This window comes from Mauremys reevesii, linkage group 5, assembly GCF_016161935.1.
Source record: "Mauremys reevesii isolate NIE-2019 linkage group 5, ASM1616193v1, whole genome shotgun sequence".
NCBI lineage: Eukaryota > Metazoa > Chordata > Testudines > Geoemydidae > Mauremys > Mauremys reevesii.
Window position 1 is genome coordinate 137,360,716 of NC_052627.1, and position 24,027 is coordinate 137,384,742.

Genomic DNA, 24,027 nt, shown 5'->3' on the forward strand with positions numbered 1-24,027 from the left:
CCCTGGCTGGAGGCGGTTTCCATCACATGCAGGGTTACAGTTCGGTTCAGTGGCTCTCAGCACCCCACTATTCACATTGTTCCAGCCCCCTTGGCCCAGCCTTTCATGGCCCCCTCTTGCGGGTGGGGCTCTGGCGAGCGTAAAGGCATCATCCCCGTGCGGCGCGTGCGGTTGGCTGTCGGAGGTCGTGCAGCGGAGGGCTGGGCCTGGGGAAGCCTGGGCCTCTCCCCTCCTGGGAGACCCCCAGCTCCGCCCCAGCCATGGCATCCTGCTCTGTGTCCTGGCCCACTTGTGTTGTGGGGCCTCCAGCATCATCCCACTGAAGCACGGTGAGGGGCAGGCTGGGGGCAGTGTGGGGCCAGGCCTGTGTCCTGCTCCTTGCCTCCGGACCACGCCCCCTCCCCCCCGACCGTGGCACCCTGGGCAGTCACCCACATCGCCCGGCCCGAAGGCCGGCCCTATCCTGGGGCATCCACAACTGTCCAAATCTGCATCTTTTTCCTATGTGTGACCAGCCACGGGTGGGAGTTCTGCTGTCCAAAGAGACAGACCCTTCTCACTGCTCCGGCGGTAACATGGGATGAGAGGGGGCACGTGTGGAATCAAAGGTTAGCGTGTTACACAAGCACTCCTGGGGAGTACGAGCAGCACTGGTACAAGTAGCCAAGTGGGCACATGCCCAGCGATACACAAACGTTGGTGGCTGAACGCCGACATGACTTTGTAGCGTAGACACGGCCTCGGTCGCCATCTCTGGGGCAGTACAGGAGGTTTCGAGGAAGGACAAGCAGCCTTGCAGGTTCCACATTCACCGGGAGCTGAGCCAGTCAGAGCTCAGGGGGAAGGTTACAAACATGGGAGCTAGAGACCGTCCTGGGGGCCTGGTGACTGATCCATGTGGGACCAAGGGCTGTGTCTACTGTGAAGGCTGCATCCCAGTTCCTGAGCCACCTTGGAAACAGGCCCCTGATTCCCCATCTCACTGAACAACAAGGAGATGCTTGTCTGTTAGCTGTGGGACGGGTGTAACCCCACGGAGATGACCGAGATTCCTGGGGCTCTGTCTGCTGGCAGCTCAGGGGGAGCCAAGGCAAACTCAGAGTCTGCCCGGCAATGACTCGGGAGTGAGATGCCCTCCCAGGGAGCTGTGGAGAGGGGAGAAGCCATTTTGAGTCAGTCTGGAGCCAGTCAGGGCAAGGGCAGGACTGGCTGTGTGGGGAGCTGGGGAGTCCCAGGTCTGCAGGCAGGTTCCCCCTGAGAACTGGCCTCAAGGGACCGCACAGCAGATCCCTCAGCTGGGTTTTCCTTCTCCACTGATGATTCCCCGTTTGTAGAGTTTTCCCCAGCCAGGCGGAGTTCGCCCTCCAGCTCCCTAGGGGAGACCAGGCCCCACATGCTCAGCTCTGCTCTGGCTGCGAGTCCAGGGCTGCTGCCTGCTGGGGGTGTGTCTGGGCGCTGGGCTAGGAGACGACAGTATGGAGTTTAGTGTAGTTGTGTAACCTGCACCTTGAGCCCTGCACCCCTTTGTGGGGAGGGGAAATCCTGAGACCGACGCAGCCTGACTCCTGCCTGAGGAGGATCCCGGCCAGCAGAGACCAGCCCCTCTGCAGTGACCGAGGAGTCCAGAGTCAGCTCTGAATCTGAGGATCATTAATGGAGTTTGTGAGGGCACCATCTGTTAGTTAATCAGTCAGGGAATTTGTTTTGGGAACCCCGTGCTCCCTGAACTGTGTCCTCAAGCCAGGGAGTGACGGTTTGGGGATTTTATAACCTGCTGCTTATTAAACCTGTGGAGGGACTTACCACCTCCTCCCACTTGTGAGTCCTTTGGGTTGTACTGAACCCAGCCAGCCACACGGCTAAACCACTGCAGAGACGATCTCGTGGTCATAGGTCATCAAAGGCCCCAACAAGGTACACGTACCAATGGGACACTAATCGTATATTTGCTGCATCAGGTCCCGTGACTGGGGAAAGTCACGGGTATTAGCAGTGTTTTATCCTGTTACGGTATGTTTGTCTCCTGTTTAATACAATTACTGTACTGAATACATAGTATGTGTTTGTGTTATTTCTTGGGAGTCTCCAACGATCTGGCAAGTAAGTGGGAGTTCCCCTGTGTTAAGAATTTTCTGCCCAAGCTGCCCTGGTGACCCTGCCAGGAAGGAGCGAGGGGGGTGGAGGCACCGCCAAATAAATTCCTAGGGAAAACTAGAGAAGATTCACCCTGCTGAGGGGGTGGCGGGATCCAGAAGAACCCAGACCTGTCCATCAACTCCTGTAAGCCAACTGGCATTAAAGAAGGTGACCAGGTGGAGCGGGGGCGCTACATATACATCAGAAGCTAGAAATTGTAGGGCACAAGAAGAGGTACGGTGCAGCCCCCTTACTCCCTGCAGAAAGCCTTGGCATCTGGGCTGCAGCCCTCTCTCCCAGCTTCTGCCCTGCCTGCACATTCCAGTGCTTCCTGCCCTGGCCAGAGTCTCGCCACCTGCCTTCCGCTTATTGGCAACTGCCAGGTACTAGCAATGTTGTGCTGGTGGCTGAGGAGGGGCGAATAAGCATAATCTACTTGTAACCCTTCTGCCGGGCCGAAACAATAGCAGCAAGGGCCGGGTTCAATACATAGGGGTCCCTTCCCCACAACATAATGCAAAACCAGCTCGAGCCCCCACCCAGTGACCTGGGAAAATCTTATACACACCCCTGGGCACCTCGAGGAGACAATAGTTCCCCTCTCGCAAGCACAGAGTCTTGGTGTAGCAGAAAAGGTTTAATAACATGAGAAACAACAAGCATTAAATTGGGAAAATACCTCAGCTAGAGTTCATTGGTCAAACCGTGAGCAAAGACCCACCCCAGCAAATTGGGCCGTGCCCTTCTCTCGGGGCCCTTGAGTCCAGCAACCCCCAAATCACCCACAGTCCCAAAAGTCCCACAATCCAAAAGTCTCTGTCCCGGGTCAGTGCAGCCCCAGAGTTCAAGAGTCTCTCTGCAGAGGTTCCCCCCCCCAGCCTGGGTAGAAAGGGGCACCTTACGTGGTTCGGGGCCAACTGCCCTGCCTCTTCATGGGGTTCTGCTTCCACTAGTCATCCCTGCAAACAGCTCAGCTCTGCTTGCTCTGTGGGCTGCTCCGCTCTGCCAGCTGCTCTGGTCCACCAGCTGTCCTGTGATCCACTCCAGCCGTCCTCGCGAGCTGCTTGGCTCCACTCACCCAGTGGCTGCACAAACTGCTCCACTCTGCTCTGCCAGCTGCTCTGCTCCACAGTATTGCTTCAGGCTCTCCCACTCATTAGCACAGTACTCAGTGCTCTCAGCTCAGCAAGTCCAGCTCGTCAGTGATTCCAGCTCACAGTAGGAGAGCCCCAGTGCCAGTGAGTTCAGGTCAGTAACCTGTATCCAGACTCTTAAGGGAATCAAACATTAACTCTGACATTCCACAGTGGAGAGAGGCATAGGTGGAACTGGTGCTTCTGGCTCACACAAAGAGGCTGCACCACCCAGTACAGATCTCTGTCCCCAGCCTCTCTTCTTTCAATGGGTTTTGGAACCCATGTCCCTTGTCTAGCAAGTGCTATTTAGTTGATAATGAAGCCCTCTATCATAAGGCAGTTTTGTAGTTCCTCATTTACTTAATCGGGGTGACAACATTTTATTGCTCCTGCCCCAATAACAACGAAATTGGGGCTCCCACAGCTGTGAAAATAACCATCCCAGGCTGCTGTGCGGTATGCTAAGTGCCAATGCAAATAACTAAAATGCTAATGCGAATACTCGAAACTTCTTTCTGCACTCCCCATAATTTACCACCAGATGTCAGGGTAGGGCTCATCCTGACTCTGCTTACATCCTCCCCTCAGCCGAGAATTTGTCGTCCTGACAAATCACGTTCCCTACTATACCAACTTACTGGTTCCCTCCAAAGGGCCTCAGATAGCCCACTTTAGCTTTCACAAACCTGTGTGCTAAATGTATTGGCTCCTCACTAATCACCCCAGGTGCATCGTAAGTTAACCGTTTCACTGGTCTTATTACCCTGTCTCGCCAATTGAGAATCTCTGTTGCTGTGGTAGGGGGGACATCCTCTGGAGTGACAGATGGGGAAGTTTCCCGTGAGTTCCCCTCGGATACCGGCATAGGCCCCTGCATTTCTAGTTCTAACAGTGGAGGGTCGAAGGTGCTTGGGACATCTTCCATCTGTATGTCGCCACTGTCCAATAATCTGTGTAAGTCATCACACGGGGGTTCCACCAGTGGCTCAGGGATGTCAGGAATGGGCCTAAATACTTCTGCCATGGGGTTTAGGGCGGAAGAGGAGGTGCTCTGTTTTGATTCAGCTGATCGAAACTGAAGTCTTGTCTTCATCTTAGGATACACCCTGGTTGTGTCTTCCTCCTCAGACTCACTCTCAGATGTGCTGAGTAGGGGTAGGTTAGCTGCAGGGGGCTGGCTGTCCACGTTGGAAGGTGGCTTTGGTACGGCACCTTCGTTCGGCCCAGTTGCCCTGTTGTGGCCTATCTCATAAGGGCTGCCCACCAATTCCCCCACCGGGAGCAAAAGGTTTCTATGCACAGTCTTTGTCTGCCCTGGACCCTCTTCAGGTTTGATTTTGTAGACCGGCAGGTCTCCTAGCTTTTCCATCACCAAGTACGGTATTGCCTTCCATCTGTCAGCTATCTTGTGTTTGCCAGCAATACCCAAATTTCGCAGCAGGACTCTGTCCCCTGGCTGGAGCTCTTGCAGACGTACCCTAGCATCATATCGATGTTTGTTGCGGTCTGCGTTCTTCCGAGCTGCAGATGTAACTAAGTGATAAGCATCCCGCAGCTTTTCTCGTAGTCGGGATACATATTGCTGATGAGTTTCGTAGCTATCTCCATCCTCTGATACACCAAAGCACAGGTCTATGGGTAATCTTGGTTCTCGCCCAAACATCAAGAAATACGGGGTGAATCCCGTAGCGTCGTTCTTTGTGGCGTTGTAGGCGTGCACCAGAAATGCAACATGTTGGCTCCAGGTTGCTTTCTGTTCTGGCCGCAAAGTCCCCAACATATCTAATAGGGTTCGGTTGAACCTCTCTGGCTGAGGATCACCTTGCGGGTGATAAGGCGTTGTCCTCGACTTTTTAATTCCTGCTATCCTTAGCACCGCCTTTAGAAGGTGACTTTCAAAGTCCCGCCCCTGATCTGAGTGTATCCGGGCAGGGAATCCATAAAATGAGAAATATTTTTCCCACAGTACTTGAGCGACAGTAGTGGCCTTCTGATCACGTGTGGGATATGCCTGCGCATATCGCGTATAATGGTCGGTCACGACTAGAATGTTCCCAATATTCCTCTTGTCTACTTCTAAGGACAAGAAATCAATGCAAACCAGCTCCAGAGGTTTGTTGCTGGTGATGTTTTTCAGATATGCAGCCCTTGTTGGCAGAGTTTTCCTTTGAACACATTGAGTGCAGGTCTCACATTTTCTGCTAACATCTTCGGCCATCCGGGGCCAATAGAACCTACTGCAAATAAGTTCCAGGGTCCTCTCCATTCCTAAATGTCCAATGTCATCATGCAGGGCCCTCATAGCCAGGGCTCTGTACTCTTTTGGCAGCACTAGTTGGGTCCGTTGTTTTTGTAAAGGATCTGTGATCACACGGGTAGCACTCCTGAATCAGTTTTAGTTTGGTCCATTCTCTCAATAGCAGCTTACCTTCTGGGTTGGACAGGACAACCGCAGCTGGGCTTCGCCTCCCTTTGGCAAGTAGTGTATCAAGGATGTCAGTATCTTGCAGCTGGGCTTCCTGCCAGTCAGCCACATTGAGCACGGGCAAGGAGATTGGTCCAATGCAATATAGTTCACTGAAGCAGAAGGCACGCCTTCAGGGGGAAGGCCCAAAGCTTCAGCAACACATCCATGAAGGCTCTCATGGGCCTCCAGCTCTCTGCGACTCACGCTGCAAATAGCTCTCACTCCATCTGTGGGTATCACAGCAACTTCAGGTGTCTGTGGATGTCTGGACAATTCATCTGCATCTACATTGCTTCTCCCGGATCGGTATTGAATGCTGAACTCATAGCTAGCCAAGGCGGCCACCCATCTCTGCCCTGTAGCATCCAACTGAGCACTTGTTAGCACATAAGTCAGTGGGTTGTTGTCTGTCCACACCTGGAACTGAGCACCATACAAGTAGTCTCGAAATTTCTCAGTGATGGCCCATTTCAAAGCCAAGAATTCCAGCTTGTGGATGGGATAGCGAGTTTCACTGTCAGACAGTCCTCGGCTGGCAAAGGCTACAGGTTTGTGGTTGCCTCCCTCTTCCTGATACAGTACTGCTCCCAGACCCTCCAAACTGGCATCAGTATGCAGGATAAATGGTTTGCTTGGATCAGCAAAGACTAGGATGGGAGCATGAGTTAGGCGAGTAATGATTTCCCGAAAAGCCCTCTCACATCTCTCATCCCACCGTGGCCCAAATGGTTCAAAGGGGCCATAGTGTCTCTGCACAGGAGGCTTTGGAGGCCTCCTCTTATTCCGGGTCTTAGATTTGTACTTGTTGCACTGGTATCCCCTGGTGAGATCATTCAGAGGTTTTACAATTGTGGCATAGTTCTTCACAAATCTGCGGTAGTAGCCACTAAATCCAAGAAAGGTCTTGAGTTCTCTGTAGTTAGTGGGACGTGGCCAGGAGTGAGTGCTTCTATTTTATCGGGATCAGTACTCACGCCCTCTTGGGACACGATGTGACCGACATACTTTACTGAGGTTTGGCAGAACTGGTATTTGTCAATTGAAAGCTTCAAACCATATGCCTCCAACCTATCGAGCACTTTAAGAAGTCTTTCTTCATGTTCCTCCAAGGTTCTTCCAAACACAATCAGGTCATCCAAGTAAACTAACACTTGCAGTAAATTCATGTCTCCCACAACTTTCTCCATAAGTCATTGAAATGTGGCAGGGGCCCCAGAAATCCCTTGCGGCATGCGTTCAAACTGGTAGAACCCTAACGGGAAGATGAAGGCTGTCTTCTCCTTATCCTCTTCTCCCAGAGGGATCTGGTAGTATCCACTCCGAAGATCCAACACAGAGAACCACTGGCTACCTAGCAAACAGTCCAAGGCATCTTGTACTCGAGGCATGGTGTATTGATCAACTGTAGTGCGCCTGTTTAGGGTGCGATAGTCAATACACATCCGGATTTTTCCACTTTTTTACGAACGACCACAATGGGTGAAGCATAGGGGCTTCGGGACTCTGTAATGATACCAGCCGCGATCAGCTCTTCAAGATGATGGCGTACGTCTTCCATCTCAGAGAGGGCAATCCTCTTAGACTGCTCCCGGAAGGGTCGGGGATCTTGTAGCCTGATGTGGTGTTCCACTCCTTTGGCATATCCCACGTCCCACTCATGTAGTGAGAACACCTTAGATCTCTCACAAAGCTTTTTCCTAAGGCGATCTTTCCACTCCTCAGACAGTGGTGAGTCCCCGAAGTCAAACTTTGCAGGATCTATCATTGGAACTTCAGCTTCACGCTGGGGTCCCACAATGCTTTCAGGCTCAAAGATGTCTGCAATCTTCTGCCCTGGTTTTACAAACACATCACGGCGTGTTTCATTAGCAACCAGGATAGTCACCTCCTCCTGGGCTTCAGCAGGTAGGGTTATGACTCCACTGAGAACCAGCACTCCCTCTGGGAGCCCTCCCTCGGTTGGCTGCTCGGCCACAGCTAATGTTCCCTTACTACCTTTTAGGCAGGTACTCCTGACAATCACCTCCTTTTCTGACATTGCTGGCACCACCAAAGGGACCAGGCCTGCATACCTCAGTGCTCCTACTGGCAAATCAGGCATCACTTTTCTTGTGTTCTCAATTTTCCTGTAGGCCGTGGCACAGTGTGTGTGTATCACCAAGGTATTCAGATATTGGTCTCCTGCTTGCTGTCTGCAGTAATCGGCAAGTATCCTAAAGAGGCTAGAGTTGGTCCCTATTAGCACAGACACATCAGAGGCTCCTTTGGGGTCAGGGCATATTAAAGCAGCAGTGTCCACCTCCTGTCTTACCCCAGCAATCTCTTCTGGAAATTCCAGGTGCACTATGACATAGCCCTGATAGGGGTATTCATCCATGCTGAGGCCACACAGACCAATGCCAGTCAGTGGCTGTATAGGCAGGTGCCTAAGCATCTGTTGGTAGAATGACTGAAATATAATAGTCACTTGAGATCCAGTGTCAAACACGGCTTTACACTCCGCCCCTTCAATCCTCACCATGACCTCTGCTCGCAGACCTATCAGTCCTGCAGGGATCCCAGCTGGACGGTCTCTTTTGGGGGAATCTTCAAATCCTGTAGGTCTAGGTGGTCTCCGTCCCCAGACCTTCTGGCAGATACTGGGTCTCTCCCAACTGCTCCTCAGCTTTTCATACACTAAGGAGGGGTTCTCTTCCTTATGGCAGTTAGCAGCACTGTGCCCCTCCTGGCCACACCGGTAGCAAAAGTATTGCCCTTTCCTGCTTCGCCGGAGTGGGACAGTGGCTCTAGGTACTGACTTCTCCATTGTCACAGTCTGAGGCTCCTTATTCCTGGAAACCTTAGCTCGGTCAATGATGATTTGCAGCTCAGCTATCCGTTTCGTCAGGACCTGCATTTGTTGGGCAAGTTCCTCTGTGGTGCTCACCATCAGTACACTGGCCATTTGCAGTGGCGTTGTGCTGCCTGGTTCCAATGTTTGGGCTTCCCAACACTCGCTGGCAGCCTGCCTTTCTTCCTCTTCCCTGACCTCCTTTATCAGCTGGGAGTAACTTGGGGGATGATCCTGCCGTTCTCTTAGTCGGAGATGAAGTAGGATCGGGTTCTGATACTGAGTCCCTCTTACAACTTGAGCCAGTCTGGTCTGATCCATCTGTTCAGCAGTCACTGCTCCCCTCATAACAGCTCTCTGAAGCAGTCTCTCCAGCCTCTGTATATAGGCTGAAGTTTTCTCACCCCTTTGCTGTCGGGAATCAAGGAATTTACAGTAACTGTCTTCAGGGCTCTCTACGCTCCCAAAGGTATTGTCAAGGGCCTTTAGGCAGTCCTGCACACTAACCCCAGGGTGAATTAGCTTCAGGGTGCGAATTACATCTAGTGCTGGGCCACTAAGGCTCTCTATTAGACATCTTCGCATTTCTACATCGGGTACGGCCCACTCCCGCAGCATTTCAGTGGTATGCTCCAACCAGGGTTCAAACTCCTCTTCCCCATCAAATAATCTTAACTTATGACACGAGTTTGACGTAGCATAAGCCAGCACAATCTTTTCTAATATGTGCCCCAGTGCTTTTGCCCAATCATAGGCTGCGGCTGCCACCCCTGAGCTAGAGGCTGCAGGACTGGGGCCCATCAGACCCGACATATTAGCCATTACACAAACAGTAATTTCCTCAAAATATAAACACAATTATTTCCCAATACAGTGGAACACTCAACACGTGCTTGCGAGGGGTACTGACCCAGGCATCCCGGACGAGCCCCCAAAAATGTAACCCTTCTGCCGGGCCGAAACGACAGCAGCAAGGGCCGGGTTCAATACGTAGGGGTCCCTTATCCACAACATAATGCAAAACCAGCTCAAGCCCCCACCCAGTGACCTAGGAAAATCTTACACACACCCCTGGGCGCCTCGAGAGGCAATACTTCCCCTCTCACAAGCACAGAGTCTTGGTGTAGCAGAAAAGGTTTAATTACATGACAAACAACAAGCATTAAATTGGGAAAATACCTCAGCTAGAGTTCATAGGTCAAACTGTGAGCAAAGACCCACTCCAGCAAATTGGGCCATGTCCTTCTCTCGGGGCCCTTGAGTCCAGCAATCCCCAAATCACCCACAGTCCCAAAAGTCCCACAATCCAAAAGTCTCTGTCCCGGGTCAGTGCAGCCCCAGAGTTCAAGAGTCTCTCTGCAGAGGTCCCCCCCCCAGCCTGGGTAGAAAGGGGCACCTTACGTGGTCCGGGGCCAACTGCCCTGCCTCTTTGTGGGGTTCTGCTTCCACTAGTCATCCCCGCAAACAGCTCAGCTCCGCTTGCTCTGTGGGCTGCTCCGCTCTGCCAGATGCTCTGGTCCACCAGCTGTCCTGTGATCCACTCCAGCCGTCGTCACGAGCTGCTTGGCTCCACTCACCCAGTGGCTGCACAAACTGCTCCACTCTGCTCTGCCAGCTGCTCTGCTCCACAGTATTGCTTCAGGCTCTCCCACTCATTAGCACAGTACTCAGTGCTCTCAGCTCAGCAAGTCCAGCTCGTCAGTGATTTCAGCTCTTAGTGATTCCAGCTCATTGTAGGGGAGCCCCAGTGCCAGTGAATTCAGCTCAGTAACCTGTATCTAGACTCTTAAGAGAATCAAACATTAACTCTGACATTCCCCAGTGGAGAGAGGCACAGGTGGAACTGGTGCATCTGGCTCACAAAAAGAGGCTGCACCACCCAGTACAGATCTCTGTCCCCAGCCTCTCTTCTTTCAATGGGTTTTGGAACCCATGTCCCTTATCTAGCAAGTGCTATTTAGTTGATAATGAAACCCTCTATCATAAGACAGTTTTGTAGTTCCTCATTTACTTAATCAGGGTGACAACATTTCGTTCCTCCTGCCCCAATAACAACGAAATTGGGGGTCCCACAGCTGTGAAAATAACCATCCCATGCTGCTTTGCGGTATGCTAAGTGGGGTGGGAGTGCCAATGCAAATAACAAATGCCAATGCAAACACTCGAAACTTCTTCCTGCACTCCCCATAATTTACCACCAGATGTCAGGGTAGAGCTCATCCTGACTCTGCTTACAAATTATTTAGCAGTTTCTCTTTGAAGTCTGGTCCTGAAGTTTTTTTTGCTGCAGGATGGCCACCTTATGATCTGCTATGGTGTGGCCAGGGGGGTTGAAGTGTCTCCTACAGGTTTTTGTATATTGCCATTCCTAATATCTGATTTGTGTCCATTTATCCTTTTCCGAAGGGACTGTCCAGTTTGGCCAATGTACATAGCAGAGGGGCATTGCTGGCATATGATGGCATATATTACATTGGTGGATGTGCAGGTGAATGAACTGGCGATGTTGTGGCTGATCTGGTTGGTCCTGTGCTGGTGTCGCTGGTGTAGATATGTGGGCAGAGTTGGCATCGAGGTTTGTTGAATGGATTGGTTCCTGAGTTAGAGTTACTATGGTGCGGTGTGTGGTTGCTGGTGAGAATATGCTACAGGTTGGCAGGTTGTCTGTGGGCGAGGACTGGCCTGCCACCCAAGGCCTGTGAAAGTGTGAGATCATTGTCCAGGATGGGTTGTAGATCCCTGATGATGTGTTGGAGGGGTTTGAGCTGGGGACTGTATGTGATGGCCACTGGAGTCCTGTTGGTTTCTTTCTTGGGTTTGTCTTGCAGCAGGAGGCTTCTGGGTACACGTCTGGCTCTGTTGATTTATTTCCTTATTTCCTCGTGCGGGTATCGTAGTTTTGAGAACGCTTGGTGAAGATCTTGTAGGTGTTGGTCTCTGTCTGAGGGGTTGGAGCAGATACGGTTGTACCTCAGTGCTTGGCTGTAGACCAGGGCTCGGCAACCTCCGGCACACGTGCCGAACACGGCACACAAGCCGATTTTGAGTGGCACGCAACTGCCTGCCGCTATCCCGGCCCCCCGCCCCACTCAGCCCCCCGCCCACCGCTCTCCCCTGCGGGGGCGGGAGGCAGAAGCCTGGTCCTGCGACAGCCAAGCTTCCCCCTCCCCCACATCTTCCCCCATCGTGGTGCTTTCCTGCCCCCCCACCCATCCCTGCACTGATCAGCTCATGGCCCTTACCAGGGGGAGGGGGAAGAGTGGCAGGGTGTACACAGCTCCGTAGGGACGCAGCCTGGGGGAAGGGGGTGGAACAGGGCACATCCCTTCCAGCCCCCTGCCATGAGCTGCTCAGGACAGGGGGCTGGGAGCACCCCCACGAGCCGAGCCTGTACAATTTGGTATTGGAGAGTTGTCTGGCAGCCTCCTTCTGGTAGACTCCTGAGGGTCACAACGACAGTCTGGACCTATACATAGAATGCTTCCGCCGAAATGCACAGGCAGAAATTTTGGAAAAACAGCATTCCTTGCCTCATAACCTAAGTCGTGCAGAACGCAATGCCATCCACAGCCTCAGAAATAACCCTGACATGATAATCAAAGAGGCTGATAACGGAGGTGCTTTTGTCAGTATGAACTGCTCTGACTACCAGAAGTGAAGAAAATCATTATTTATTGGGTGATTGTGAAACAATAACTCCACGATCCAAGGATGTTATTCAGTGACAGACCTGGAAACATACAAATTACAGAGCCAGCCACACTGAGTGGCATAAGGGCAGCTGTTGCTGCCACAGCCAGAAATATCACAGCAAGACAAAGCGTCCCTGCGATGCACATCCCATGCGGCCCCCTCCAGTGCCCAGGGCGCCTCATCGGCAGGTGGCTGGGAAATATTCTAGCTCGAAAATTAAGGTGGCTTTCTGAGGTGCTGGGACCTGCATGTCACATCCCAGCTGGTCCATGCGCCTGCTTACAAATCCACCTGAAAGGCTCAGTGCAGCTGACATCATTCCACAAATTCCGGTTGATTGGATTGATGTGAACACAATCTTCTCTGCCTCCAATCCCCTGATCCCAGTTGTCTGGCTGATTCTCCGCCCAGAACCTACAGATCAGAGTGTTAATGTCTCCGTGGAGAACCACAGCCAATTCCTGAGCTCAGTTCTGCTCTGTGGACTCTGTTGTTGGCAGGGGACCAAGACACCCAGCAATGACGCGGTGAAGCGACGCACCCCCCGGCCACCCCTCAGAGTTCTCCACAGCTCTTGTGGCCATGGTGACGAAGGGCTTCTGATGGCCGGGGGTAGCACCTGCCCTGCGCCTGACAGGCCAGCAAAGAGCCAAAGTCAGTGTGTGGCTCCAAATGCTGAGCAGCAGCAACTCGGATCTCAGTGCCCAGAACCAGAGCAGGTGGCACAGCACGTCCCAGGCACCCCCGAGATGGGAACGCAGGAACGGGAAGAGAGGGCAGTGGGGGTCAGTCATTAACTGCTCCCTGGCCCTGCTTATGGGCCTCGCCCACAGCCCTCTGAGGTCACTGCACCGACTGCAGCTGGCTCCGGCCATGGCCCCGGCCCCACAGCCTCCCCGTGCCCAGCCTGACCGAGGGGAGAGCGCAGCGCAATCCCAAGGAGAGCGGGAACCTGCCGCTCACTCCAGACTCCCCTGGCTGCACTGAGTCGACTTGGGGCCAGACCCTCAGCTGGTGTAAATCCCTGTGGTTCATTCCAGTCAATGCCGAGTTACCCAGGGGAGGCTCTGGCCCTGGGTCTCAGTGGGCACTGAACACACACTCCGTGTTGAGGCTCCTGCGCTAAGCAAAGGGGCATTAGCAGAAATTCCTGAGGGGATTCACTGCTGTCGTGGCAGCGCCCGGGGCCTCCCTCAGGATCTCTTGGGGCCCACTGTACCGGGTGCTGCATAGACACCAGGGGCCGCACAGATGCTGCCCGAAAGAGCTTGTGACCCAACGTGTAATAAATAATCACATCTCTCAAGCTTTACTCACCCCCTGCTTGCGTCTGCTCTGTATTCTGTGCCGTCCACCCAGCGCCAGCTGCCTTCTGTCTCCCGGTCGGTGAGTCCAATCCAGTGAGCTTCTCCCCGGGTCTCCTTGGAGAGAAACTCCTGCACAACACAGTTTGCAGCATGTGCAGGTCACCCAAGAGAGGCTGCAGGATGCAGCCGCAGCTGCCTGGGCTGAACAGATTTTGAGGGAGAGGAAAGGGCGTCTGGTGGTGTGAGCAGGGCACTGGGCAGCGGGAGATGCGGTGTCCTGCCCCCAACGCTGACAGTGACTAGCTGGGAGACCCTGAGGGAGCCCTGGAGCAGCTCTGTGTGTGTGTCTGCATCTGTATCTGCCTGGGGCTAACAGCAGGGACCTGTCTCAGAACACTCCCCGCACGGCCCCCTCAGAGCTGGGCTGCGGCAGGTACTGACGGGCACTTTAGAGTTCACACCAGCCCCCTGCCCTTGCAGGAGGCAAAGCTCGGAGCAGAGAACTGGGTGCAAAGTCTGGCCCTGCCGGAGGGTGGGATTTTCCTCCTCTGAAAGTGCCGCAGAGGCCTGGGGCGAGGGCTGCAGTGGGCACGTGGGGAGAGAGGATTCTCTGAGAGGTGCATGGCCCCTTGCACACAAGCCTTCCAGATACAGGCTTCTAGATTGTCCAGCAGGAGCTCAGGCCTGGGGAGAGGGATCAAAGGGGTCCTCACTGGGAAAGGCCATTGGGTTTGCAGGAAATGCTACATGGGAAGTAGGGAAAAGCAGAAATGAGCCTGACCCCAAATCCCCCTCCCCTGGCACCCCAGACTCCGGGAAGTCCAGATCCTGGCTCTGTTCCTCTGCCCCATCTCTGCTTTTCAACTGATGAGTGAAACCCTTGAGTCAGGTTCCAAGGTTTCGCATCCCTTGTGGAATAATTTGCCACAAGACACATCACAGATTTACAACCTCAGCTGCCACCTTCCACCTCTTTCTGGTGTGAAACAAGGTACTGACCCATTATCCAAGCCCCTAGGAGCTTTCTGCACTCACCTGTTCCGCCTGGGAGGAGACAGAGGTCAGGTGCGAGTCCTGAGACACACAGAACTGCTCGGCCTCGTCCCACGACTTCCCTTCTTGTGAAAAGTAATAGAGGTTCCCACTATAAAACCTCCAGCCCCTGAAGACCTTTGTCAGCACATCACCTAGGAGCAGAGACTGAGGTGAGAAGCCCAGGCTAAAGTCACAGGGACATACACAGGGAGCCCAGAGATTCTAGTGCTGCATTTCCCTTGCCCTTCAGCTGCCCCAAGGCCAGGGAACTTCTGAGTGGGTGCTCCCATTAGGCTAACGAGGCCTAGGGTGTAATTTAACTCCACACCGATCACCACGGTGTGGGCACAGGTGCAGACACCGGTGATTTTCAATGGAAGAGAACTCAGGGCTGGCGAAAGTCGCTGCGTTGTCAGCCTGGGAGCCTGAAATCCTCCGTTCATCCTCAGCAGCAGCAGAAACGGCACCAGTCAGCACTGCAGCTAGTACTTACTGCAGCGACCTTGCACTGCTGCTCGCGCTGCACTGACGTTATCCAGCTGGATCTGAATTTCTCCATACGCTGCACTGACGTTACCCAGCTCGGCTTTCAGCTTCTGGACTCCTGCCTGCGCTTCATCCAATAGCTTTAGACCTAGAAGAAAGTCACCGTGACGTCAGTGGAGATGCAGAACACTTGATTATCAGCACGTGTGGTAGAGCAGCACCTGCCGGCCCCTGTGTGCCAGGCGCTGTACGGACAGGAGGGGACAGTCCCTGCTCTCAACAGCTCACAGTCAAAATAGACGCGAGGTGGGAGAAATAAAGGATGATTTTCCTGCAGGGGAACTGAGGTGCAGGGAGAGGTGCCCCAGATCACACAGGAAGTTTGCAGCAGAGCTGGGAATTGACCCCAGCTCTCCTGAATTCTAGCCCTGTCCCCCCAATCTCCCCAGCCACCTCTTCCCAATCGCTCCCCCCTTGTGAGCTGTGAGTGGGTCCCCTGCAGCATGGGGCAGAGCTGGGGCTGCAAGAACATCCATGGCCCCGAGCCCTGGCCCTGGGCTCCAAGCCGGGATTTTGAACAGCCCAGCGTTCAGGCGAGTTCTGTGCCGGGGTTTAGTTCAGGCCCATTTTCTGACTGGACGCTGAATAACCTGATCCATGGACGGGTTTGTATGTGCAGCCCTGTGCCCGACAGACAGACAGTTGTGAGACGTGGCCACAAGGGGGCGCTCTGCCTCCAGCAATGGGACTGTGGCATTTACCCAAATTATTGGAGCTGCACAGGGAGGGCTCCGGGACTGGGGGGGGCAAATGGAGACCCACAAGTGCAGCTCCACTGACGTCCTGCTTACACCAGGGTCTGAATTCGGCCCCTGTATGTCTCATGAGCTGCATCCGTCTTTCCCGCCAATGCAACCCTGACAATACAGGGGCCAAGGCGAAAACTATGGAGCGAAGGGAGCAACAGTGAAAGGACGGAAGATGGTGACCACTAGGCATCCTGCACAGGAGCATGGGGCGGATGCAGCCAGCCTGCCACTGACAGGAAGGGAGCTAGGAGGGAGCCTGGAGCAGCCACCCGTCCCTGGGAACAGAGCCTCCGTTGGCAGAGGAACGTGCAGAGCAGCAGCTCGTTAGACAGGGGGATGGGACCACCTGGCAGGGAAGTGTATGGAGGGGAGCAGGAGGATGCCAGGCACCCACCATCCCTGTAGGCAGGAGAGTGCTCAGCGTCCAGGCCAAGGGAGGGGAACTGACCCTGATGCCTAAGACCCTCGTCCTGCGACTTACTGTCCGATCCCTTCGCTGACGCGTCCGAGGCGTCGTCAGGCTGCAGAGAGACTTGGAGCTTCTGCACCGCTTCTTCAACCGCTTGCAGCTTGCTCTGTGCCCGGAGATCTAGAAATCACACGTCTGCAGGTCAGCGACCGAACCGAACTGCGGCTGGAGACCAGCCGCGCCCAGAGAAGGAACATGCTCCGAGCGCGAGGCTGTTCTCTATGACGTCTTTTATTTTAATCTTGGACAGCCTCCCTCCCGAGGAGGGACACCGGCACAGCCAAGGCCCCGTTCGGGGCTCTCTCCTGGTGTATGTCACAGAGCAGTGACCTGGAGCGGCCGGCTTCAGCCTCATGAGAGGCGGCTCCCTCCTGCTCCTCGCCCGGGACCGGCTGCCAGGGAGAGCGGCCGAATGTGCTGGGGGGAGGCACGGCAGGAGAAGGACAGAGCCCCACGCAGGTAACTCTGGCAGGGTGGGGAGTGCATGGTGGCCCTGGGCTGGGCGCGGGGGTCGCTGGGCAGAGGAGACACGTGGGGCGGTCACGTGTCCTCCCCTTTAGATTGTGGCCCCCCAGCACGGGGAGGCACCAGTCGTCTTTGCCACTCACTGCCCCTAAGGAACAGGGGCTTGTCTCCCCTCTCCTCCAAGAGCTCTCCACTCCAGCTCCCTGCTTTCAGCTGTTCGCTGGCTCCAGGGCAGGGACTCTTTGGCAGAGCAGGGAATTAAACCCAGCAGTCTGAGCCCCAGATAAGTGTCCGAACCACTGGGCCGTCCGGTCTCTCCACAGGGCATTTCAATGGTGCCATGAGGACGCCTGGGGCTGAGGCTCGTGCTGGTGATATGTGGTCAGGAACGGACCCAGCGTTACCCTCAGGGTGCAGGTTGAGCATGTGGGGCTGCCACATGTGATCTGAAGTCCCTGAGGTGATGCTCAGGCAGGATGAAGTTCACCCAGCCCATCCCTGACAGGTGGTTGTCTAACCTGTCCTGAAAAACCTCCCCAGGTGACCTGTGCCAGTGCTGGACCATCGTTAGACTTAGAAAGTTTGTGCCAGTATCAAAGCAGCAGGGCAAGATCTTACAACTCCATTCGAACTCCCTGGAGCAGGAGATTTATTTGGGTGGAAACGTGGTCGATATTCTGCTGAAATATGTTCCCCTCCCCCAGTCGAGCCAGCTGGCCTGTGTGGAAGTTGGCAAACATTGGGCTTGGAGCTGCAGTTGAACTTACATAGAAGCGTCACAGCAAGGAGGGACATGGCCAGGGCCAGACCCAGGAGGAGAAGGACAGCAGTGACGACGATGCCCCGTGCCCTGTGCCGCCAAGGGACCGAGGTCTTGGGAGGGTTTCCTTGAAAGAGAAGAAGAAACGTATCCATGGAAAGTTACAGCTCAACTGCCACTGACCAAGGAAACTCCACCCCTGAAATCCAATAACTGCTCAGCCTCCTAGTCCCTGAGTGTGGTTAACAGCAACAGCGGAATGAGGCCAAATAAGGTCAGAACCGACCTGAACTCGAATGAGAAAAGTGACCCTCCCTAAATCAGGAGTGACTCTAGTGCCAGGCAGGCGTCCTGTGAGAGAGATCTGGGAGCAGGATTTCCCCCCTGCCTAAGCATTTATTGAGAGGGAAGTTTAGGGCTTGTGAAGTCCAGGCCCAAAGGAGTGAGAAAAGGAGCCTGAAACAACTTATGAAATATGAACTCAATGAGGCAGTGAAATGAGGGGAAATGATTCTGTGCAGGAGAAAAGTGGGGCTGACAGCAGCAGTGTGCTCAGAAGGGCTTTTCTACAGCATCTCTGTCTGATAACCCATCCCCGGGATGCTGGGCTCCCCCCTGCAAGGCAGCCAAGGGGTGAATCACAGGGCAAAGCCCTAAGACTGTGTCTCCCCTGCACATTAAAGGGAGAAGACTAGAGCTGCATTCGAGCCAGGATCTATGTGTAGACAGAAGTAAGTGTGCTCGGTGTGCTCTGGATTTGGTCTCCCCAAGGTGAACGGCAGCTGCTTGGAGACACAAGACTGTCAGATTCTCCTCTCCCTGAAAGTCTCAGCCTGCCGCACCCCCTCCCTGTCTGATCTGGGCCTCAGCCATTAGCTCGCGCCGCTCCCCCATGGAGTGTGGTTCCTGGAACCAGCAGACAACACTCAGATGCCCAGATAATCCCCTTACATTGCAGAAGTGGCTTCTCTCACGCTAACCAAAGGGTGAAGCTGCCTCTCACTAATGTACTGAGTTTACAGTTCTCAGCCTTTCCTGAAACAGATTCTGGGAGGAGCGTCTCTGTCACTGAGCGCACACTACATTTTTCCTTATGTTTTCATAGAATCACAGAATATCAGGGTTGGAAGGGACCTCAGGAGGTATCTAGTCCAACCCCCTGCTCAAAGCAGGGCCAATCCCCAACTAAATCATCCCAGCCAGGGCTTTGTCAAGCCGGGCCTTAAAAACCTCTAAGGAAGGAGATTACACCACCTCCCTAGGTAACCCATTCCAGTGCTTCACCACCCTCCTAGTGAAATAGTGTTTCCTAATATCCAACCTAGACCTCCCCCACTGCAACTTGAGACCATTGCTCCTTGTTCTACCATCTGCCACCACTGAGAACAGTCTAGGTTCACCTGTGATGAAGGGGAACTGCAAAAAACGGCTGCCCCAAAAGCAGAACTACGCGACCTCAAAAAAAAAATGCCCAGCCATGGTGCAGGCCCTTAGAAAGCTGCAGCACAACTCCCCTGCACCCTTCCCAGGTCAATACTCCCCTCTCAGCAGTCACAGAACACAACTGGAACATTCCCACTTCCTCACACCTGCCTGGGCAGACTCGCGTGGGAAGCGCACAAAGGGGCATATGCTACATGCTCCCAGAAGACACCCAGGAGGTGAAGCCGTGTGAGCTTCTTGCCCTGCAGACAGTCTGCTCCATGGGAGAGGAGGCTCCCCAAAGTCCTGAGTGGCTTTGTGGGGAGCAGTTCCAGAGCATCGCCCGGGGACTCCGTAACACTGTCCTCTTTGGAACCCCCTTTCAGGGAGTTGAAAGCAGCTATCAAATCCCCCCTCACTCTTCTCTTCTGCAGACTAAACAATCCCAGCTCCTTCAGCCTCTCCTCATAAGTCATGTGCTCCAGCCCCCTAATCATTTTTGTTGCCCTCCGCGGGACTCTTTCCAATATTTCCACATCCTTCTTGTAGTGTGGGGCCCAAAACTGGACACAGTACTCCAGATGAGGCCTCACCAATGCCGAATAGAGGGGAATGACTATGATCCTCGATCTGCTGGCAATGCTCCTACTTATACAGCCCAAAATGCTGTTAGCCTTCTTGGCAAGAAGGGCACACTGCTGACTCATAGCCAGCTTTTCCTTTGTCACTGCAGAGAGCCTAGCTGAGCTCGGTGCATAGCTGCAGCTGCCCACTGAACCTCACATCCTCATCCGCACCCTCCACTTCCGTCAGCCCCGTCTACATGCCTGTCTCCTGACCCTTCCTGGGCGTCTTTCATGTGTTCAATCCAGAACAGCTGCCACACGGCATCTGGATTGCACTGAAACCAAAGGGGATAAACAACCCCTGGAGCAGGACCTTGTTGAGCTGACACCTGCACAATGAAACATAAAAACATAAGAACGGCCAGATTGGGTCAGACCAAAGGTCCATCCAGCCCAGGATCCTGACTGCTGACAGTGGCCAGTGCCAGGTGCCCCAGAGGGAATGAACAGAACAGTGAATCCGTCCCCAGTTGCCCCTTCCCAGCTTCAGGCAAAGAGACTAGGGACACCATCCCTGCCCATCCTGGCTAATAGCCAATGATGGGCCTATCCTCCATGAACTTATCTAGGAACTCTGTTATGGTTCTGGCCTTCACAATATCCCCTGGCAAGGAGTTCCTCAGGTTAACTGTGCATTTTGTGAAGAAATACTTCCTTTTGTTTGTTTTGTTTGTTTGTCTTAAACCTTCACTTGGTGACCCCTAGTTCTTGTGTTATGAGACGGAGTAAATAACACTTCCTTATTTACTTTCTCCACCCCAGTCATGATTTTATAGATCTCAGTCATATCTACCCTTAGTCTTCTCTTTTCCAAGCTGAAAAGTCCCAGTCTTATTAATCTCTCCTCATATGGCAGCCGTTCCATACCCCTAATCCCTTTTCTGAACCTTTTCCAATTTCAATATATCTTTTTTGAAATGTGGCGGTCACATCTGCACGCAGTATTCAAGACGTGGGTGTACCATAGATTTATATAGAGGCAATAGGATATTTTCTGTCCCTTTCTTAATGAGTCCGAACATTCTGTTCGCTTTTTTGAAGCCGCTGCACATTGAGTGGATGTTTTCAGAGAACTGTCCATAGTGACTCCAAGATCCCTCTCTTGAGTGGAAACAGCTAATTCAGACCCCATCGTGTTATAAGTATAGTTGGGATTATGTTTTCCAATGTGCGTTACTTTGCATTAATCAACATTCAATTTCATTTGCCATTTTTTTGCCCAGTCACCCAGCCAAAGCCCTGAGAGGGGCCCCTTGTGCTGGGAGCTTTAGGAAAACAGCCTGGTCCTTATCTCAGCACTTCCAGCTCCATTTGCTCCTTGTCCTTGGAGGAACAGGCTCCCTTCCCTCCCCATCCCCGAGCCCTGGGGAAAACCCTTCTGTGCTAACACAGCTACATCTCCCTGCCCCTGCTCACGGTTAGACGCGTGTGCTCGGGCAGGGAAGGGGCAGAGGGTAAGGAAAGGAGGTGTCACTGTGAAATGGGGGGATGAACGGGAGCTGGTCCCCAGAGATGGGCGCTGTGAGGATTCGACCCTGGTGATCTCCTCCTGGGAGAGGCTGATGGTGGCAGTGAGCTGGGGAGGGGGAGCCTGGCTGGCTTTTATGGCCAGCCCATGGCACTGCGCTGCCCGGCAGGAGGCTGGGATGCTGTGCAGGGACTCCCATCTCTCCCCCTGTGCCCTTCTCCCGTTGGGGACTGGCAGGGGAGAGAACGCACTGGGAAGCACTGACCGAGCACCCTCGCCCACTGCCCGTGGTGCTGTCTGGCCAGCCCCAGGCTGAGCTCTGGGTTCGTGGTCAGTGGAGCAAGCGGTCGCTGCCCAGGATGCTCTGCAGAGACCACAAAGCCAAGGAGAGGCCAGCGGGAGTCCACGGTCTGGTTCAGCCTCTTGTGTTTACCTTTGGGCTGGGGAGCAGCTTTCGTCATCGGCATGTTCTCATAGATATCCTCATCCGCCATTGTCCTGCCTTCGCGCTGAGCCAAGCCCCTGATGACTGGCCTGTGGGTCCTTTCTGCAGCCTGCTGGGTTAGAGCCTCCCTCTAACAGCAGCCCTGGCCCAGAAATAGAAATGGGAAGTCATGCCTGGTGGTTGGATGAGGGAAGGACGAGTAGTGGGAGGTCTGGAGATAAGAGATGGTTGCACGGGGGAGGGAGGTGGAGGGGGGATCGCATGGAGGGGAGAGACGGGTGGATGGGGGAAGGAGGTGAGAGGGAGGAGGAAGACAGCGCTCTGTCGGCAGCGCCTGGCCATAGGTGCTGGATCTAGGGGGGCTGCCGCTCCCCCTGGCTGGTAGCGGTTTCCATCACATGCAGGGTTACAGTTCGGTTCAGTGGCTCTCAGCACCCCACTATTCACATTGTTCCAGCCCCCTGGGCCCAGCCTTTCATGGCCCCCTCTTGCGGGTGGGGCTCTGGTGAGAGCGTAAATGCATCATCCCCGTGTGCAGCACGTGCGATTGGCTGTCAGAGGTCGTGCAGCGGAGGGGCTGGGCCTGGGGAAGCCTGGGCCCTCTCCCCTCCTGGGATACCCCCAGCTCTGCCCCAGCCATGGCATCCTGCTCTGTGTCCTGGGCCTGCTTGTGTTGTGGGGCCTCCAGCGTCATCCCGCTGAAGCACGGTGAGGGGCAGGCTGGGGGCAGTGTGGGGCCAGGCCTGCGTCCTGCTCCTTGCCTCCGGACCATGTCCCCTCCCCCCTGACCTTGGCACCCTGATCAGTCACCCACATCGCCCGCCCCGAAGGCCGGCCCTATCCTGGGGCATCCACGACTGTCCAAATCTGCATCTTTTTCCTATGTGTGACCATCCACGGGTGGGAGCTCTGCTGTCCAAAGGGACAGACCCTGCTCACTGCTCCGGCGGTAACATGGGATGAGAGGGGGCACGTGTGCAATCAAAGGTTAGCGTGTTACACAAGCACTCCTGGTGAGTACGAGCAGCACTGGCACAAGCAGCCAAGTGGGCACACACCCAGCGATACACAAACGTTGGTGGCTGAACGCCGACATGACTTTGTAGCGTAGACACGGCCTCGGTCGCCATCTCTGGGGCTGTACAGGAGGTTTCCAGGAAGGACAAGCAGCCTTGCTGGCTTTTTCCTCTCCACTGATTACTGACAGTTTGTCGAATTTTGCTGGGAAACTTCCCCAGCCAGGCTGAGTTCGCCCTCCAGCTCCCTAGGTGAGACCAGTCCCCACATGCTCAGCTCTGCTCTGGCTGCGAGTCCAGGGCTGCTGCCTGCTGGGGGGGTGTCTGGGCGCTGGGCTAGGAGATGACAGTTTGGAGTTTAGTGTAGTTGTGTAACCTGCACCTTGAGCCCTGCACCTCTTTGTGGGGAGGGGAAATCCTGGGACCGACGCAGCCTGACTCCTGCCTGAGGAGGATCCCGGCCAGCAGAGACCAGCCCCTCTGCAGTGACCGAGGAGTCCAGAGTCAGCTCTGACCCTGAGGATCATTCATGGAGTTTGTGAGGCCATCAGGGAATTTATTTTGGGGACCCCCTACTCCCTGAACTGTGTCCTCAAGCCAGGGAGTGACGGTTTGGGGATTTTATAACCTGCTGCTTATTAAACCTGTGGAAGGACTTACCACCTCCTCCCACTTGCGAGTCCTTTGGGTTGTACTGAACCCAGCCAGCCACACGGCCAAACCACTGCAGAGACGATCTCGTGGTCATACGTCATCAAAGGCCCCAACAAAGTACGGTACCGACGGCACACTGATCATACATTTCATACATCAGGTCCCGTGACTGGGGATAGCAGTGTTTTACCCTGTTATGGAATGTTTGTCTCCTGTTTAATACAATTACTGTGTTGAATACATTGTATGTGTTTGTGTTGTTTCTTGGGAGTCTCCAACGATCTGGCAAGTAAGTGGGAGTTCCCCTGTGGTAAGAATTTTCCGCCCAAGCTGCCCTGGTGACCCTGCCAGGAAGGAGCGAGGGGCACCACCAAATAAATTCCTAGGGGAAAATAAAGAAGATTCACCCTGCTGAGGGGGTGGCGGGATCCAGGAGAACCCAGACCTGTCCATCAACTCCTGTAAACCATCAAGTTAGAAGTGGCCACAAGGGTCGTCTAGTCTAACCCTGCCAAGCTGCCAGGTTTGCTGTGTCTAAACCATCCCAGACAGTCAGCGAGCCTGTGAAACTCTCCAGTGAAGGAGCTTCCGCAACCTCTCTAGGCATCTGTTCCATTGTCCTCCTGTTCTTACAGTGAGGAAGTTTGTCCTGAGATTTAATCTCGATCTGCTGTGCTGTAGTTTGAACCCATTGCCCGTCGTCCTGCCGTCTGTGGCAAAAGAGAACAATTTTTCTCCATCTTTCTTATGTCAATCTTTCAAGTGTTTGAAGCCTGCTGTCATATCCCCCCTTAGTCTCCTCT

At 54.1% G+C, this 24,027-nt stretch overlaps 1 protein-coding gene across 1 annotated transcript; it reads right to left on the bottom strand.

Moving 5' to 3' along the window:
* Positions 1 to 12,577: 12,577 nt before the first annotated feature.
* Positions 12,578 to 21,603, bottom strand: LOC120406887. The gene is made up of 6 exons (XM_039542061.1): positions 21,543 to 21,603; positions 17,601 to 17,720; positions 16,381 to 16,488; positions 15,098 to 15,238; positions 13,580 to 13,698; positions 12,578 to 12,676 (listed from the first exon to the last, which is right to left on the bottom strand). Exons 1-6 carry the CDS (start codon positions 21,601 to 21,603, stop codon positions 12,578 to 12,580), a joined length of 648 nt encoding a protein of 215 aa, XP_039397995.1.
* Between the last annotated feature and the right edge of the window lie 2,424 nt (positions 21,604 to 24,027).

Excerpts from the sequence above, each read along its gene's own strand:
- LOC120406887 (XM_039542061.1), bottom strand. The coding sequence starts at position 21,603 with ATGGCGGATGAGGATATCTATGAGAACATGCCGATGACGAAAGCTGCT. Across the intron at positions 13,699-15,097 it reads AGCAGTGCAAGGTCGCTGCA|GAGTTTCTCTCCAAGGAGAC; the intron begins GTAAGTACTAGC and ends TGTGTTGTGCAG. Across the intron at positions 12,677-13,579 it reads AGAGCAGACGCAAGCAGGGG|GTTCTGGGCGGAGAATCAGC; the intron begins GTGAGTAAAGCT and ends TCTGATCTGTAG.